The sequence below is a fragment of the Rissa tridactyla genome, chromosome 2 (assembly GCF_028500815.1).
Source record: "Rissa tridactyla isolate bRisTri1 chromosome 2, bRisTri1.patW.cur.20221130, whole genome shotgun sequence".
NCBI lineage: Eukaryota > Metazoa > Chordata > Aves > Charadriiformes > Laridae > Rissa > Rissa tridactyla.
Window position 1 is genome coordinate 107,952,875 of NC_071467.1, and position 19,899 is coordinate 107,972,773.

Here is a 19,899-nt window from a genome sequence, read left to right on the forward strand (position 1 = left end):
CCTTTTCCACTTTACTCAGACAGATGAGTTTAAAGATAGTTTTACAAAGTCATCTCTAAATTACCTGCCCTGCTGCCCTCATTTGCACAGGGGTGAGAGATGGCCATGCCAATGCTGACATCAAAACAGTACTGATAGGTTGCTGAAAATATGTGGAAAGGGCTACAGATGCTACCCTGACGTGCCATATTGGAACACAGGACTTGCTTTGAGGAGGCAACTTCTCACAGGACACAAGTGAAAGTGAAAGCCACCAAAATATCTGAGAGAGAAATTGTTGAACCAAGTTGCTTTACTGCAATGCAGGAATTACTGCATAGCTTGGCTGTCTGTTAATAATCAGGTAGTTGTCAAAAATCATGACCATATTTACAGTAATTGGACTAAGCATCTGGAAGACTTCATCATTTATCTAATTCCCAAATGAGACGGTCATTTGAACTAATGAGAGAAAGCTTCACTCATTTGACCAAATGACAGTGCACATCTATGCCCAAGACTAGAGTGAACCCTGAGCTAAGTGCCAAATGAACTAGCTCTGGAAGCTGTGCAGCTGCATCAGCATGATGCTGTGCCAAGAGTAATTAGTTCTAATGAGAGGCTATACTGCACCTAGGATCAAACCTAGCATAGCTGAGTGCTGATTTATGTGGACATGCTATTTTTTCTTAGAATTAGCTTAGGTATCTCTATAGTATGGGGGTTCATTGTACAGACTAGACACACTCTACATTTGCCTGTAGGTTAACAAGTCAAACCAAAAAAAAAAAGCAACTTTACACTCTACTGGCTCTTACACAGTCATTTATGTAAGTGTCAAGAAGGAAAACAGGGTGAGTAAAGCTATCACTTTGATTTAACATCATTTAACACCCACTTCTCATGGTATAAATCCATTCACAAGATACCATATAATAGCAATTGAGGCTCAGTGTCTTTCTGAACCTTTAGAACAAGCTGATAATCTACATGGAGCAAACAATCCATTGGACAATAACAGAATCACAGAACCATAGCATGGTTCGGGTTGGAAGGGATCTTTGAAGATCACCTAGTCCAACCCCCCTTCCATGGCCAGGGACATCTATCACTAGATCAAGTTGCTCGGAGTGCCATCCAACCTGACCTTGAACAGTTGCAATGATGGGGCACAAACATCTCCTCTGGGTAACCTGGTCCAGTGTCTTACGACCCTCATCGTAAATAATTTCTTTACAATCGGTCTAAATCTACCCTCTTTCAGTTTCAAACCATTGTTCCTTGCCCCTATGTCCTGTCACTACAAGCACTCATAAAAAGTTTTTCTCTGTCTTTCTTATAAGCATCTTTAATATAATGAAAGGCAGCAATAAGGTCTCCCCGGAGCCTTCTCTTCTCCAGCCTGAACAATCCCAATTCTCTTAGCCTTTCTTGACAGAAAAAGTGCTCCAGCCTTGTGACCACTTCTGTGGCCCTCCTCTAGACCCACTCTAACAGGTCCATGTCTGTCTTGTGCTGGGGACCCAGAGCTGGAGGCAGTACTCCAGGTGGGGTTACACAAGAACAGAGCAGAGGGGCAGAATCACCTCCCTCAACCTGTTGGCCACACTTCTTTTGATGCAGCCCAGGATACGATTGGTTTTCTGGGCTGCAAGTGCACATTGCCAGCTCATGTCCAATTTTTTGTCCACCAGTGCCCCTAAGTCCTCCTCTGCAGGACTGCTCTTGATCCATTCATCACCCAGTCTGTAGTGGTACTGGGGATTGTCCTGACCCAGGTGTAGGCCTTGCACTTGGCCTCATGAGGTTCACATGGGCCCACTCCCCCAGCCTGCCCAGGTCTCTCTGGATGGCATCCCTTCCCTCAAACTATTAACTGCACCGCTCAGCTTTGTGTCACCTGCAAACTTGCTGAGGGTGCACTCAGTCTCACTGTCTATGTCACTGATGAAGATATTAAATAGTATTGGTCCCAGTACAGACCCTTGAGGGACACCACTTGTTACTGCTTTCCACTTGGACATTGAACCATTGACTGTAACTTTCTGGATGAAGCCATCCAGACAGTTTCTTATCTATCTAACAGTCCATCCATCAAACCCATCTATCTCCAATTTAGCGGCAAGAATGTTGTGAAGGCCTGTGAAGACCATATCAAAGGCCTTACAGATGTCCAGATGACATCAGTAGGTCTTGGTTTGTCCCCTGATGCAGTCACTCCATCGAAGAAGGCTGCTAGATTAGTCACGCACAATTTTCCCTTGGTGAAGCCAAGTTTGCTGTCTCAAATCACCTCCCTGTCATGCATATGCCTTGTCATAGCTCCCAGGAGGCCCTGTTCTATGATCTTACCAGGCAGAGAGGTGGGGCTGACCGGTTGGTAGCTCCCAGGGTCCTCCTTTCTACCCTTTTAGAAAATGGGTGTGATATTTCTCCCCTTTTCCAGTCACTGGGGATTTCATCTGAGTGCCATGACGTTTCAAGTATGATGGAGAGTGACTTGTCAACTGCAGCAGACAGTCCTCCCAGGACCCTGGGATGCATCTTGTCAGGTCCCATGGACTTATGTGTGTTCAGATTCCTCAAGTGGTCTTGAACTTGAGTTGGGTTACGATGGGAGGGACTCTGTTCCCCCAGTCCCTGCCTTGATGTTCAGGGACTTTAGATATGTGGGAAGAGAGATTACCATATATTTTGATAAAATATTATTTCCCTGTGAAAAAGGAGGTTCAGTGACTGCCATGAGCATTAACATTTTGATGATATAACTGTACAGTTAGTTTTTAAATATGAGTGATTTCAGACATCCTGTAACAGCATTACTGATTTATGGTCAGTGAAATTCTTGTTGCCTGGAGAAAATATTTTTAAAGACATTTTACCTTTAGTCATAGGAAGTCTACAACCATTTATAGAAAGGAGAAGAGAAATTAACTTCTCAATGAAAGGTAAAGGAATGAAAACGTGTATAACCGAACGACTTTAACCATAAAGGTTTGGAAAAAATGTTACCATAATATTTAGAAAAGATACAATTTGAAATCCAAGGGTGGTTTTTTTGCAAATATTAAAGAAACCAATTTATGGTGAATAGGATTTATTAAATTCCTCTACAAATTCATCAGGAATACAGAACTCTTCAGAATGTGTGAAGCTTCTTATGACCTTTTCAGTGGTTTTTTGTATGTTTTCATTTTGAAATTTTCAAAGCATGTAAAAAACCAAATCAGAATGAAAAATAGAAAAAGGCTTTGTCAAATGCAGAAAAGAGCATCCTCTGAAGTGGCGATCCTTCTCATATTTTTGATCCTCATTTTCTCCACCATTTAGTCTGCAGCCTGAAGGCACTTGATTCATTCTCTACTGTGTGCAGTATCTACATTTGGTAGCTACAAACTTGCAGTGACATTTCTTTGCGAATGGACAGGGAATTAGATCCACCGAGAGACGTTGTCCCAATTCAGCATGAGCCGCTGTTTTCTTATGCATATGACTATGTTCTCACACCGTAAAACAAGACTGCACACAAATAAATTGTTTTGCTGTATATTTAAAAGATGTGAACTTTAATGCGTTGTCCTTCTTCCATGATACTTTCACATCTTCTTTGTGGTAAGATTTACAACTGGACCAGTAATTTCAACAACTGGACAAATAATAAGTCTAAGTCCTAGCTTTCTGTTTAAGGAACCAAGCATTTTTGGATTAATGGGAATTGCGTATGTTAAAATCCTTCTTTCATCATTTCATTTTATGAGTGCTCAAATATATTTTCATATATCTGGCTGCCTAACTGAATATAGCTAGCTGTTTTCTTGTGCCTTCGTTGCCTGTGGTGGATTAGACTCCCTCTACTATAGTAATCTTCTACTATTGTCTCCATGCTGAGCCCTTGAAATTCATTATCCTCACCTGTGGTTTTAATCGTAGATATTCAATATATACCAGTTGACTCAGAAGTACTGTACTACATTGCAGCATAGTCCTGGGAAATTCTGGGAGTCCCACAGTCTGGGATTCCTAGAGTACTGGGAAATACTGGGGAGAGGAGATGACCAAAAAAAATTGTGGAAAAGGCAGGTGAGGAGAAGGTGGATGGAAGCTGGAAGGTAGGAAAGATAGTAACTAGTGGTGTACCCCTGGGGTCAATCTTGGCTTCAGTCCTCCTCAAATCTTTATTAATGACCTAGATGATGACAGGGCACCTTCAGCAGGTTTGCAAATGTCACAAAACTGAGATGTCCATACTGCCGTCCAGAGAGACGTTGGCAGTCTGGAGAAATGGACTGACAAGAACCTCATAAAGTTCAGAAAGGGGGAGTACAAAGTCCTGCATCCTATGAGGAAAAACCCCATGCACCAGTACATGCTGAGGATCACCCAGCTGGAAAGCAGCTTTGCAGAAAAGGCCCTGGGGGTCCTTGTGGACACCAAGTTGACCATGAGCCAAAAATGGTATCCTGGGCTGCATTAGTAGGATTGTTGCCAGAAATTCAAGGGAGGTGACCTTCCCCTCTACTCAGCACTGGTGAGGCCACACCTGGAGTACCGTGTCCAGCTCTGGGCTCCCCAGTGCAAGAGAGACATGGACATACTGGAGAGAGTCCAGCAAAGGGCCACTAAGATGATTTAAGGGACTGGAGCACCTCACATGTGCGGAAAGGCTGAGAGAACTGGGACTGTTCAGCCTGGAGAAGAGAAGACTCAGGGGAGACCTCATCAATGTACATAAATACCTGGAGGGAGGGTATAAAGAAGAAGTACCCAGGCTCTTTTCAGTTGTGCCCAGTGACAGGACCAGAGGCAATGGGTACAAACTGAAACACAGGAGGCTCCCTCTGAACATCAGGAAACACTTTTTCAATGTGAGGGTGACAGCTCTCTGTGGGGATTTAGTTGAAGCCCACTGTAATTTTTTTCATCAACTTCAGTGAAAAAGAATGTTTGCTGACGATAAACTGTTGTCTCTGTTTCCCTTGGTTAACCTCTAATACGGAGTACTTGCCTCTCTGGATGGAATTGGAATGTAACAGTGAGCTGGTTTGCCAAAGCTCATGCCAGATAAGACTACAGGTAGAACGAAGAAATTAAAAGGTATGTTCATTACCAGCAGTCTATCACTCACAGTGAATGTGTGTTTCTAGAGTGTGACACCAGGATGGCTTTTATCTGTATTTATATGGACAGGGGATTCTAACAGTATCTACTAAATAAATTTTGCTAGTGTGATCTAGATTTCTAGCAGCTAAAAGTGTGCATCATTGCTGTTCCCCCCACATAATTCAGTTCCAAAGAGTAATTCACAAAGTCCTACATTTTCCATTTTTCTCCAGGGCATGATTATTCCTCTTGGATTGCATTAGGAAAGTCAAAGAAATTACAGTTTGTTACAAGTAAATATATAAAGAAATAAAAAATTACAGGCCATTATTCTTCTAGTCTGTTGGCTACTCTGTAGCATCAAGCTTAATTTTGTTGTGCACCTGCCCCTTGCACCAATATCCATCCCTATGTACATATTTTGAAACATTTGCAGGTGTATTGCAGTGCTTCCTTACTGCTGTTTTACATGAGTTCAGCTAGCAACACTATTTTTTTCCCCCCTCCTTTCTGTTTTTCAGTATTTAAGGGAATAATAGACTGAGATACTACTGTGTGGAGTAATTTCCCCAAGTGCACGTTTACAGCTGGACTGTTTCAACAATGCTGGCATTAAAAGCGGGCTATTCTCTACCACAGTCTGCTCTCAAAAGGTTAAGAAGTTGCATACAGAAAGAGGCATATCTGTTAGATGCAGCACTGCTCGGTTACAGCTCGTTTCTGGTAGAGAGCGATCATGTCAGTGAGGCATTGTGTTTCCACGCACACACAAGATTAGATTACTCCTTTGGAGCAGAAGCTGGAGCAGAGAACAGTGCAGATTTATAATCCTTTCCCGAGTTTTCCCTAGGGTGGTCCAACCTGCTGTCTGACTGCAGCTGAGGGGGAACTTTTAACCGCTGGAAACCTGTCTCAACCTTTTCCAAAACACACAGGCTACCTGCAAGTGGTTAAATGCTCTTCAGGTGCAAGATAGTAAAAAAAAAAAAAAAAAAAAAAATGGTCCTGGCTTCTCTCACCTTGTGGACGGGCATAAATTCTTTTTCTACTGGCAGACAACCACTTATGCATATAGTTCGCAATATTTCGCAAAGGCATAACTACACTGGAGCTCAATGTGAAGGGAAATCAGCACTGAATACAGCACCCTCCTCATCATGAGTAAGCATCTGTGTGAGGACAAAGATTTGATTTTGGTAATAAGTAAGAACTGGTTATTTTTATTTCACTTCAAAATAAAATCAACTATCAGCCAACCAATCAAACAGAAATACCGGTCTTCCTACACAGTAGATTAGATTGCTTTGGGGGATAAAAGAATATTGCGTTTAAATGAAAGTACCAAATTTTCTCATGAAAGATCATGCGAAGGCCAAATATGCCCTGAGAAGATAATTATTTATTATCATTATTTATTAATTACTTCAGTTATGCTAATTGCACTCCAGCTGTCTTGTAGATAAGCACTTGGAAACAACTCTCATATTTTTATGATTATATTTTAGTTGATGTAGCAGTTTTCATCCATGGACATCAAGAATGAAAAATAACATTATCGGTCCTGCATAAACAGGGGACCAAAGCAAAGATATGTGAAAGTACTTGTTTAAGGTCAAACATCAGACAGTTAGAGCAGGGCCTGAAAAAATACCACCTTGCTTTTCCTTCTAAAGTAAAAAATACAATTTCAGATACTTGATGTTACTTCCCATCCAGCCAGCCCTCTTCCAATGACTACTTAGCTGCCTGGAAGGAAGGAAGGAACGGTGACTCAGTTGAAGGTCTTGGCGATTCCTCTCGTGAGAGGAAAAATACAGCAACAATATCTTTTGGTCTCTTTTGTGAGAGATTATTCACAAAGGGAACTGTAGTCAGTGCACTGAGTGGAAAAAGAGAGGAGGCGTGTACTTTCCTGTCTGCAGTGGGTTATAACATTCTTCATTATATCCTTTTAACTGCAACACTTTACCATGAAACTGAATTGGTTCCATGCAACAGAAGACACCACAACAAGGGGGAAGCGCAGACATCAAAACAGAGCTCTCCCACGCAGCATATAAAAAAGTTTTGCGTAACCGGTAGTTATTTTTTGTTAGATGAAAGGCAAAATAAAAGTGGGTGCTAACGTTCATGAAATCAGATTATGTCTGAGCATGGTAAAGTAACAGAGATATTTTTGAGAGGAGAGAGTGGCTTGTTTTCCTATGAAAAATTGCTATGAAACTGGCACGGTTCTAAAATGCTGAGCAATGGTTCCAAGTACGTACAAGCAGATACAAAGGACATCAACCCCCCTCTTGAATGTCACATTTGAATGTCACAAAAATCAGCCAAAATTGTAAATTGTGCATTACCCTAAAAGTGGTAAGAGCCTGATGCAGGCCTGAAAAGTAGACATCAAGACTGTCACTCTTCTGTGGTGTGATTTTGAGAAAGCACACTGCCCGTGTCCTTTTCTTCCCCTTTTCTGTGGTGTTATTCTGTAATTTGTGTATTAGCCGTAGGTTTTGCTGTAGACCGTGATTAAGACTTGTAAAGGTATTTGGATGCACGGCTGGTAGCTACTGAAAAACTTTTATGTCTGGCCGGGTGCTCATGATGTTATGAATTTATTGATTTTTCTGCCTGGCCGTGTAAGTTTTTGTCATTTGTAGTGGCTGTTTTACAAGCAATTTTTCATGGCTGCTATTTATTTCCCTGTGGCTGTCCAGGGGTCACCATCAGGGTAAGGACCCCATTGCACTACGCTCTGTACTAACACAATAAAAAAGGCTATCCAAAAATATGACTCAAGTTTACCTGTAGTGTAGTAACTCAGCATATGAAAAGGGTGCGCGTGAGGGGGCAGGACATATAAACCTGGCTAACTGTGGCTCCCTTTTATTGAAAGCTTTAAACAAAGATTTTCTTCTCTGAAAACTACATTTGTAATACTTCACGGTTGCCGACATCCCAGGTAGAATCCCCCAAAATTGCAGATGAAATCTTTGGTATTGTTTACTTTTTTTATTCTGCAGCAGGAAAAAATATCTAGAAAAAATACAAAGCAGCAGCAGCATGGAATGGTACAGGAGCGGGGGAGTCAGAACTGACATGCTGAAGGTAAAAATGTGTGCTCTGACTTGATCATCAGAGGTAGGAAACTCCTGAAACACACTGGCAGAGGTTAACGGGCACAGCCACATGGTTTAGCCACCTTTTCTTAACTACTTTGCTTCACTGTGCGCATGAGTCTCACAAAATGTAAAGCCAACAGGAGCTTCATTCCTATTTCCTGCTGTAACCGTGGAAAACATAAAAGGGGGAGTGAAAGGATTTATGAGTGTATAAAACTTTTGTTGTTAAGAATTCATACTAATAGACACCTGTCCGCAGTGCACGAGTAGGGACAAAATGCACTACAGCGATCCAAGCTTTATTTCACAAACAAAGTCCAGGCATTTAGATCAAGAGGATATATGAAAAGCCTAAATTAGGCAAGAAAGTGTATTGGTCGTCTTGTGATAGTAACTGCCTTCATGTTCTTCTTAAAAAACAGATTCACTCTTTTACTAACTTTTAAACAAAATTTTACATGACCATTTTTTCTTTTCTTTTAAAATGTAAGAAATTATGTGTGCAAGGTTTCTGAATGAAAAGTCAGGAGAGGAAATATTCTTTTTGCTTGTCCTCAGAACAACTGTAGCAAGGCAAGTAGAGAGACAGAGACGCAGAGACTGAATTGAGAGTGACTTAAAAAATAATTAATTTTCATCATGATTTAAATTTATATTTTTTTTAAACTAGCATTTAAAACATGATTAAATGCTGCAAAGTGTTAGGAAAATCTGTGGCCAAAACTTTATATGAACATTTAGCATCTACCACATTATAATGTTCTTGCAAAAAGTCAAAAATAAAAAAATTATATTTACCTGAATCAATCTAGTGACATAAATTGAATTAATTGTGCATAAATATTTGAAGCATCATGGATACAATTTTTTTATTATTAAAATCACCTCTTTCATTATATCTTATCATTTAGCCACAGAAAATCTTTTTCTACTTTAAATCTGAATTGCTTTGGTGAAAACAATAAAGAATAATTTGGACTTTCAACAGGCTAACGAAGCAATTGCCAATGCTTTATCTAAAAAGTCCAACTTAAAGAAATAAAATAGTTTACAGTGTACCAAGACACTGTTCAAACACTCACCAAAAAGATTCTCAAAAGCATCTAAATGAATTAGGACCAGAAGATCCACTGGATTCAGGCCATACAGCCTCAGCACACAATGCAGCTTGGTTGGACCATTTCAGATTTCCTCACTCATGGCATTTCAATGTATGGGATGATGTTGATGATTACGATTAAAGGTAAGGATTAAAGATCTGAGTGGTACAGGTGACCGTATAGTTAGTGGGTGTCTGCTAGGACACCTGACCAGGAAGAACAAGTGGATGAGACAACTAGAAGTAGCCTCATGTTCACAGCCCCTGGTCCTCATGTGGGTCTTCAACCAGCCCAATATCTGCTGGAGGTACAACACAGCGGAACATAAGCAAGGTTCCTGGAGAGCGCTGATGACAATGTGCTGACACAAGTGCAAGAGAAGCCAATGAGGAGAGATGCTCTGCTGGACCTTACACTCACAAAACCGGAAGGTCTTGCTCGGCATGTGAAGGTTGAAGACAGCACAAGCTGGGGTGATCATGAGATGGTGGCGTTCAGGATCCTGAGAGGAGAGAGGAGGGCAAAAAGAAGATAGGCTTCTGCAAGTACCTAAGTGCTACTTAAGTAGCAAAAAAAAAAGACTAGGGAAAATGTGGGCCAACTAATGAATGAGCAGGGGCCCTGGTGACACAGGACATGGAAAAGGCTGAGGTAATGAACACCTTCTTTGCCTCAGTCTTGACTAGCAAGACCAGCCTTCAGGAGTCCCAGGCCCCAGAGATCAGGGACAAAGTCTGGAGCAGGATGGTTGGGCCAGATGAGTATGAGGTCCTCTCCATACTCAACCATATTGTGATTGTGTGATTCTGCGATTGCAGATGCTGTGTGGGCTATTTATTTAACTGAAAGAGCAGTTGAGATTCATTTTAGTCCCATGGGCAGGATGTTTCCTTTGCTGAGATGAGCATTTTTAAATATTAAAGTACTTTTTTGGGAAAAAAAATAATTGCACCTCAGGTGGGTCTCCTAGCCAGTAGGTCTATCTCTTCATTCACTCCACGGCTCATTAAAAATGCCATTATTCCTGCAAAGTGGTGAAGAAAAGATTGATATTCAATGACATTGTTTCCACATAATCTAGTGATCAGAGCATCCACAGACTCAGTGGAAGGCAGAAATCTGAAACTCATGTGGGCAGGGAAAAGGAATGCACTGGGAACATCTGCCAAGTCTGGCCATGTAAGGTAGGCAGAGCAGTGCCTACTCCACCGAAACCAGAGCTCTTCATGTGCTACTGGGCACATCTGGGCATGCCAGAGGACACATTCTGACAAAATTCCTCTGGAAAATTTAGGCTGACACAGGCTTGACACACTTCCTGCTAGGTGGCAGCTGAATAGGTATTTTGTGCATCAAATTTTTATACTGAGATCCTTAAGCCTACTGGTGGATCTAGCCTCTGACACTGTTTTTTTTTCAGAAGGAGACACATCCCGTCAGGAAGTAAACGAAGTTCAGTTATTACTATCAAGAAAAGAGGGATCTGGTCCTCCTCGTTTGTTTTGGAACATGTTGCCATTTACCCTGCTGAAGCAGAAAACTCAGTGACAAAGTTGGGCTGAAGCAGTCAACTGAGTTCAAAGTGGCACCATGCTACTACTTACTGCATGAACTAATGCAAGAAGTCACACAGTCTCTTCAAAAAGTAGCAGGATGGGAAAGTCTTTATGCATTCATTTGTTCACTTCAGTTCTACATGTGAATTTTTATTTCTAGTTATGGGAAATTACAAAGAAAATGTATACCTTGAGTTTACATTTTGAAAATGAGTTGCCATGTTTTAATGACTTAGTGCCCAGATTTTACCCTGCAGTTGAGCAAGGTAAGAGCGTACATAAAGCCAGTAAGCGAAGCAGACATTGCTTTCTAATGTTTGGCAGAATACGAAGAATATGAAAGCATACAAGGGATTTAACAAAGTTAATGTAATGGATATCCTTCTTTGATTAAAAAACCCTCTGATTTTTGGCAGAATTGTTGCAGATGTAGCATATTTGATTTTCTTCTGAAAAGAGCAGAGATGGAAAATAGTATTAAACAGGTTGTTAATGAGATGGATGAATTATGGGTCATCAGAAAATTAAAGGACCTCTAATTTGGTTTGGGTCAAGTCATATTTAGTATTATAATTAACACCTTTGCACAAGAAGTCAGCATATGTCTATTTTTTTTTTTTCCAGAAACACAACATTGGAAAGATCAGAAAATAATACACGACGAATGGGATCTCAGTGTGATTGGCCAGGAACTCCCAGGATGAAGCGGGCAGGGTAATATTAATGTCACTGTACAAAGCACTAGTAAACCGTTATCAGGACTAATGTGGATAGCTTTGATTATCTGTGTTCAAGAAAGAAGAATTCAAGGTGAAATGAGTGGGGAGAACCTTATTAGCATAACCTGAGAAAGGAACAAGAGAAAATATCTTATGAGAAGAGCTGACGTGAGTTTGTCTTGCTTAACATAGCAATTAAAAGCTGAGAGAAGATATGATTGTTCCATAAATACACAAGGGGAGAGTAAATGCTAGGAAGGGAAAATAATTAGTTCAGCCAAGGAGCAATACTGAAACAGGAATGAATGGTTATAAACCAAAGATGCAAATAAAACTGTTAGGAATTAGAAGATTTCTAAACAACAAAGGTGTCAAAGTCTGAAACCGCTGTCCAGCTGGCAAAAATTCAAACTATTTTCAGTAGAGACTTGGACAAACTTAGGGAACTAGGCATGGGTTATGCATCGTGGTTGTCTGTGACAGCAAGGACATAAATTCAAGAACCCAGAAGGCCTGTTCCTGACATGTGCCCAAGACATCCAGTAATTTTGTGCAGTACTGTAAATATTTACTTTCTGCAGGAAAAAGATCAGCATACATGAAGAAGGTATCAAAGCATATGCCGTTTCGGCATGTAACAGAAAGTAGACAAAGTAGAGGGCAAAGACCTGAGATGAGCTAGCGGGTGGTAGGGCTAGCAACGGTTTGCCATGTGTTGCATGTATTTAGTGCAATACAAACCACAGTTAGGCAGAACTATGCGTTTTGAATCCCAACCAGTTCCCACCTTGAACTTTATGTGAGCTGTAACTGATTTATAAGACGCTACACATAAAACGACTATTAAAGTGGCGTTTATGGGAATGAGAAAAGCACCCCAGTGCCCTTGAAAGGAGAAGGGTAACGCTAAGGGGATGCTGTACGGCGCTGTGCAGAGCAGGGTCACGAATGCCATACTGACACTGAGGCAGACCCAAGTAGAGCAAACGGTACCCAGCAACCTGTACCACACCAGAGTCCAAGCCAGTTACAGAAGTTACAGTTGGGGTTACTGATGGCCTAAACTTCCCCACAGCCCTGTGCCTAGGATTTTGCATTGCTCAGTTTTAGCCACTTCCCCAGCTGGGATGTTTATTTGCTGCCTTTGTCTTGCTCCCACATGCCAGCCTGGGCACCAATCCCCATCTGCTAGTTAGGAACAAGGATACAGGTGGAACCAGCCTACTCAGCTGGGCCATAAATTGCCCTCTTTGAATATCAGGCTTTTCTGCATCACCTACCTCATCTGAAAAGGAATCTTATCTTTAAAAGAACGGCGCTTGCAGTTCTTCAGACTAGATTTTTTTTTTTTTGTTTATAACTTTCATATTGTCCTGGAGTAGGATGAGAGCTTGAAAATACTTCTGCAAAAACATTTGGGTCAAAAATTTCCCTGAAGAAATTTAATGTTTTTCCATTTAATTTGATAACTTCTTACTGGCCCCTGGGATGAAGAGACTCCCCACTGCCCTATAGATTCTTTCACACGTGGCTAATGCAACATGCTCTCCTAAGGGGTTGTTTTTCAAAAAAATGACCTTCTGCTAGGAAAGCAAAATAACAACTCAATTAAAAGAAACAATGAAGGTCACACCAGTTTCTCTACACAGCTAGAAAAACAAAGCAGTGGAAAATATAAGCTGCATTTACATTAACATATGGGAATTTAAAGAGTATCATGTGGAAAAACTCATTGATATGGTAGAATTCCATTTTAGGATGCCTCTGGAGAAAGAAGCGATGAAGTCATTAAATTTTGTAAGAAAATATATTAATCAGTCATGTGCTAAAGCATTCAGTCTGGAGGAACGAATGCTGTCTGGGCAGAAGCAAACAGCAATGGGAATCACGGTCCCTGGTCTGTCACTGCTTCTTGTCTGATTTTGGAGAAATTACTTATGTCTCAACTAAGTAGCCTCGAAAAAGTGAGCACAAGAAGCAATGTAGGACTCTTCTCTTCAAGTGCAAATGTTAGGTATTGGAGTGCTGTCAGTATCCCTTGCCCACACAGCAAGTAGACCCATCCAGAAGCCATATCCTTACTCTCATTAGCAAACTACTCCGTGTAATCCCTTTCACAGCGGCCAAGTTCAGTGATGGCTCCTCGGGGAGACTTTTAGGGCAGCTGGCATTGCAGGGGTTATCAGCCAAGTGACATCTCTGAATGTAGGGTCTGTAAATATTTCTAGCTTTCTACAATAAATTAATAAGAAAGCTCCTTCCTCTCTTACATGTTCACGCCAGGATCAAACACAAGCTGACCTTTATCCCTCTAAGCCTCATCCTTTTTTCTGTTGAAAAACTGACTTGCTGTTTACTTACTTCAGAATAATAACAGTGAGAGCCAGTTCATTAGTGTCCGTAAATTGCTTGGAAGTGCTGGGATGAGAGAAACTACAGAACGGAGCAGAGTACCTTTTTCATTAGAATTATCTGACAGCATCATTCAGAGAGTTTTCTGGAAACAGTTTAATTCAAAACAGGCTTTCTAGAGCAACAGTCCTGGGAATCTGACACAAAACAGTGATGGTAAATGCTCCTTCCCAAATTCTTGGGAATATGCCCCTTCCAAAATTTGTTTCAGGAATACATCTCTTCCAAAACTTGGATTTCTCTTGATCAGAAAATTCAAATGTGGTCTACTTGACAAACATCTCACAGGTATGAAGTAGTTGGGTTTTCATAGTCATAACTCTTCAAAGTCTTCAACCCACATCTCATAAATATACAAACCCGTACTTTTGCTCGTTTGACCCTAGTCAGATACGTTGACATTCAGCCAGATTTTAGGTAGCCCCCTGCCTGATGCAGAGTTTCAAGTTAGGATCCTGGAGTCCTATTTCCCTGAACCTCAACGGCTCTAGCCAGGGTCTGTTATGCAAAGCTACCGTTTTCAGGGAGGAGTGACTGCAAGGAAGAACTGAATGGGGAGGGAAGCCGCGAGTCTTCAAGAATTCAAAATGAAATTCCTGGCATGTTTTGTTTGGCAAGATTCAATCCTGAAGTGCTTAAAAAAAAAGAACATTAGGACTGCTGGTGAAGACCTGGAGGATCCATGTTGCTGTTGGCTGACATACAGCTGCTCTTTCATCTCTGTTTCACGCATGTTAGGTCTGCTCCCAACCTCTGGAACGAAGGGATAGAGGTAAAGGCAAAGGATGAATTAGGGCAACGGCCAGCTAAACTGGTTAGCTGTAGTAGGTGGGTCTCTTATGGTAGATATGTGTATCTGATGGGCCAGGCAGCTTACTTCAGTTCAGAGAGTACTGCATGCTGTAGCCAACTCCCTACCACCTCTCAGAGCAAGTGCCAGCTCTACTGCACGTACACAGTATCATTACATGGAGAGCGGACGCCAAATTTCATAGAGACTTTCAGGTACACACTGTGGGGGGCAAACAAGGGGCTCTGAAGAAGATGACAAACAGTTCCTCAAAACGATATTTGAACTTTTCGGTGGATTGTTTTTATGAGAGGCACTGACAATGAACTGCCCGAGACTGTTGCCCTGGCAGGCTTTGTAGACGGCAGGTTACACACCTCTGGGTCCTAAAAGGTAGTTGAAGGTTAAAGAAGGAAAAAAATGCCTACGGTGAGGGGAGGGGGGGCTCATATAAATGAAAAAATGGTGTTCTTAATGGTGTTTTTACAGAAAGACTGGATTTTAGGTTAAATCCTCCCAAAACTGTATAGGAAAGCTGTAAAAGAGAAAACATCCTTTTTTTTTTCTCTCTCTAAAAAACAGTTTTACTTTAAAAAACATCTGGAAATTTTGACCAGACATGTATAGTTTCTGGAAGCACTGCCTTACAGAAAACTGTATACCTTATCCAACTACCTCCTTTCTACGCAGCAATCCTAGTCGTTCTCAGCTGACCAGCCAGCTATAAAAATAATGGGGTTCTGTAGATTTACGGATGTATGTAAAAACTGAGGCTTCAGGTAATTCTAGATCTCTGCCAACTGTTCCATGAATGGTGACAAGTACGAGCCTGCCAGAGGAGCTGCTTGATAAATGGAATAACTAAAGACTTCAGCCACATTCACAGTAGCATTTTATCACTGTTTTTTTCATGACCGTCTTCCTTCTCAGCTGTTTGGAAAAGCTGTTTCCTAAATCAGAGAAACATATTCTTCCCTTCCTTCGTGTATTCCCCCTCTCCTCAGAGATGGCAATCTGGGTCTTTGCTGAAGCCACATGAAGTTACTCTTCAAGATACTGCAAATTCCACCTCCTTTTCTTATAAATCTAGAGAGTTAGAAAATAATCTGTTCGGTTATTAGACCTTAAGAAGCTCCAAGACAGCACACCAGTAAAATAATTTAATGAACATTCCTAGTGACAACACCTGTGCTCAGAATAAAACACGCAACAGCAAACTCCCTTCCAAAGACTTGAAGGTGAGAATTTTTATTGACTGAATGATCCGTTTCCCTTACGCGTTCACTGAGTGCAGCAATCTGATTAAAATACTAGATATTGTAGAACCTTTCAGTTCCTGGTCTGCAGAGCTAAGCTTATGCATCACTCACCATTTAACCTTCAGTAAATAAATGTGTAATTCAGAAGACAGAAGGAGTTTCTCTTTGTTACTAAACCCCCAGTATTCAGCTCTCTTCGAGCTGTGACTGGTAGAACATTTAAGTCACAGAAAGGCCTGTTTTCCGGCGCTCTGAAAATTTCAAGCAATAGTTTCCGGGAAAGAAAGGGTAGAGTGGATGCAATTATATCGAACGAACTGCTTTGTACCGTTTAGCAAATACAGTCAGGACAGTTTTAATCAAGAGTATATTACTACTTTAAACATCAATAGTATGTTTGACCTCGCAGACAGTTTTTACAGATGATATTTCAATTTCTGTCATCGAGGATTTGTAATCTAGGGTTTAGATTCAGGGAAGGGACATGAGGCAAAGGCTGAATTTATGCTTATGCCACACCACAGCAAAGCCAGTAGATCTCAAGCATAGGCTTAAAATTAAACTCCTCTTAAATGATATTCTGGGTACACTGCCACATGCTTTCTTGAACTGGTGCATCTGTTGAGTGAGCCACTGCAGCATGATTCTTATTTAAATTGTGTTGAGTTCAAAAGAATTATAGTCACTGTCAAGTCACCTTTATTCACTGATATTGTCACCTTCCAGCGAAGCGAACAGCATGGCTAGTCTGGTAACAACTGCGGCTGAGAACACCTTCCATACGGTAGAAGAGCACGAAACTCAGATTCCCAACTCAGCTGACTTATAGTCAGCTTTAGTACTACTATAATTTACTATTTAATTTTACTACTAAACTTTAGTACTACTTTAATTCAAAGTGAAATTAGAAATAGCTGCCACTTTATTACTGAAGGGCCGTACCCCTTGTTAATACAAATGAGACTATTCCCTGTGACTCACTATTCCCTGTGACTCAATAGGAGCTATTTTGATTTCCACCAGTTGAAGATTACAGAAAATTGGGATTAAGCAACATCAACTAAATTCTTTGTAGGAAGAGGGAAAGAAGCTGTCACCCACTTGGAACCTGGCACTTTACACTTATCCAGAGGGAAAATTTAGTTACGTTTTAAAGGGGTCTCCTGATAGTTTCTGAATTTCCACATTGTAATCTCTACGTTTAGGCTTTGGGAAGTGTTGAAAATGGCTTCTTGTTTTAAAGTTAGATGTGCGCGTGTAAACCACATTGAATCTCTATAAAAACAGATTATTTGGGGTATGCAAACAACTTCTTCTCTTTCAACATTAGTGACTTTTGACACTGACTTCCGTGCGTCAATATTTAGAGCTGGGTCCTTGGCATCCATGAGTCGCTCCTGCAGCAAAAGGAAGCACAAATGCTTTTCCCGGTGCTGGGGTGCAGCGAGGCAGCCTGCCGCACTCGGGTAACCCTGCTGCTGCAATGTGCCGCTAGAGGCTGAAATCACAGCTGCAGGTAGCCCAGCAGGCCTGTCGCCACTCCCATTTATGGCAGGGTAAACTGGCTGGAGGGATAATAAGGAAACATAAAACATTCTCCCCCCTCCTCCTAATTCAACTGCTGCAATTTCACTAAGCAGAGTTCAGGCACAGCTGAGGATTTCGGCACCTTCCTTGGAAAGTTTGCCCCTGGGCCACTAAAAATGGTTTAAACCATAAAATTAACTTGCCTCTTGATATCATTATGCCCTCTTTTTCAGATCAGTGATTTTATTAATAGATAATGCTGATAAAGATTTATTTTTATGAGATTTTTAGGGCTTTTAAACTTCATATGCAAGTTTTCAGCTCTTTGGCTCCTTACAGTGCTGATTAGGATGGCCTCTCTTTTTTCTTTCTTTCCCCTTTTTCCAAAACAACCATGAGATAAAATAGAAAAGCACACAGAGCTGAAGACACACACTTTAAAGAAATAAATCTGGCATACAATTTTGAAAACTCTTGTCAGGTCAGTGTCATCGTTATAACTGATGTTACCAGTTCTATCCTTCTTTGTACTTCTCCCCTCAATAAAAAATCCAAATATATTTCAAGCGCTCCTCACACGTAGGGCAACTTGAAAATCTGTCATGCAGATTGATTTGGAAGTTTTTTCCAGAATTTAGTGAACTTACATGTTTTACTGAATGATATACATTCCCTGAAACCTCCCATCTGACATGAACCTGCTTCGGGTGCCGAGAAGAGTGATGGGAAGCACATACTCACATTTCAGCTCCAGTTTGATGAAGTCAGTGTTCCCCAGATTCTCAAGAAACACCCCGTCTGAGGCCGATGTTTTGAAATAGAAAGAGATGTCTGCGCTAGTTTCCCCTTGGAAGGTGGAGAAGTGAAGGTAGGATGATGAAGTAACGAAAGAAGCTGCGTTCCAGTAGTTCCCTGCATGGGACAGACAAGAAAGACAGACATTCCAGTGCTCCCTGAAGATATTTGAAAGGCTGAAGCTTTTAATGTCGCTATATGCTACAGTGTTGTCTACACTGTAAAAAATAGCCCAAACACTTTGATTCTACTACCTCCTTTTTGTTTTTCTGGATACAGCATGCCAGGTTTCAGAATGCAGAGCAAGTTAATGGTACATTTACTTTCAAGTTCCTGATTTATCATATTCCTTCAGACACAAATGTGTTGCTACTACACGTTTAGTGTAGTAACACTGAATTCATGGGAGATGGGCAAAATACGAATTTGGTGACTGCCTCACCTCAGGCACGTTTCGCTTTCATACATTGCCTCATATGTAACTTACCTGTCTTCAAATTTACTCTACATAACTACGCCCATTTATTCTGAAAATGTAGCCATGTCTATTAGAACTCTATTAATACATATCACAGGAAAAATCCTATAAATGAAGCTAAGCAATACAGACCCAGTTAACATATGCCCCTAATAGTTCCCTAAAACTTTTCCACTGGAGAAATATCATAATATTATTAAATATTGAAGAACTGTAACAGTACTTTAGTTAGCATGCCAGTCAACATTCTGTGCAAGGTAGCATTACATTGCAAAGACAAAAAATTTGTAAGATACAGGAGATATGGCAAGCCAATGAGAGACTGAAAGAGCTACTTTCATCAGGATGCTTATGTAGCTAGGTTCAGAAATTTAATAAAATACCGCTCATTAACTCACCACAGCTGAGTCCTTAGTATTCCAGCTAATAAACACAATAGGAAACTACTTTCCATTCCAGTCAAAACTCCCAGAGATCATTTTTCCATTATTTGATTACTGAACTAGGTGATAATGCTATTATTTCTCTGGTTAGCACTGGATGAATATGAATGAGCGTGATGAAGCTCCAGAAGCTCAACACTGCTTATATATAACACCACTGGCCCACACCCAAGTCCAAAGTGTTATAATTTGTGTAATTTTATTAATCTCTATTCAAATTTAAATTGAACATCTGAATTAGCAGAAGAAGGCTTTAGGTTTAAATACATGCATACTATTGACTTCCATATTTCTATCCCATCACCTCCATTTAATTCTGCCTCTCTCAAGAATGCAGAGTTAGAGGCTTTGGAAAAAGAAGCAGCTTTCCATTTCCTTTAATGCATCCCAGGAGGAACGTGGTAACTGAGATTTTGTGTGTATGTGTGTACATGCACGTGTGAGCAGTGAAAAGGGGATGAAATGGGCATTCATCACACAGATAAATAGCTTTGTGAATTAACCAGTTAGACTAGGTCAGCTGGTTTTCAACATGTTTTTCTATGTACCCTATTTAGGCAAACGGGTAATTTTCAGACTGAATATTATTAATGATTTCTATAGAAATGTCAATAATCTTCATATC

The 19,899-nt window shown here is 40.8% G+C and overlaps 1 protein-coding gene across 1 annotated transcript in view; it reads right to left on the reverse strand.

The window, feature by feature from the left end:
- CNTNAP2 (contactin associated protein 2) overlaps positions 1-19,899 on the reverse strand; it is a 1,192,916-nt gene that overhangs the window by 95,865 nt on the left and 1,077,152 nt on the right. The window contains exon 15 of the mRNA XM_054190578.1: positions 18,300-18,470. Coding sequence (XP_054046553.1) covers positions 18,300-18,470 — 171 coding nt within the window. The remainder of the gene's footprint in view (positions 1-18,299; positions 18,471-19,899) is intronic.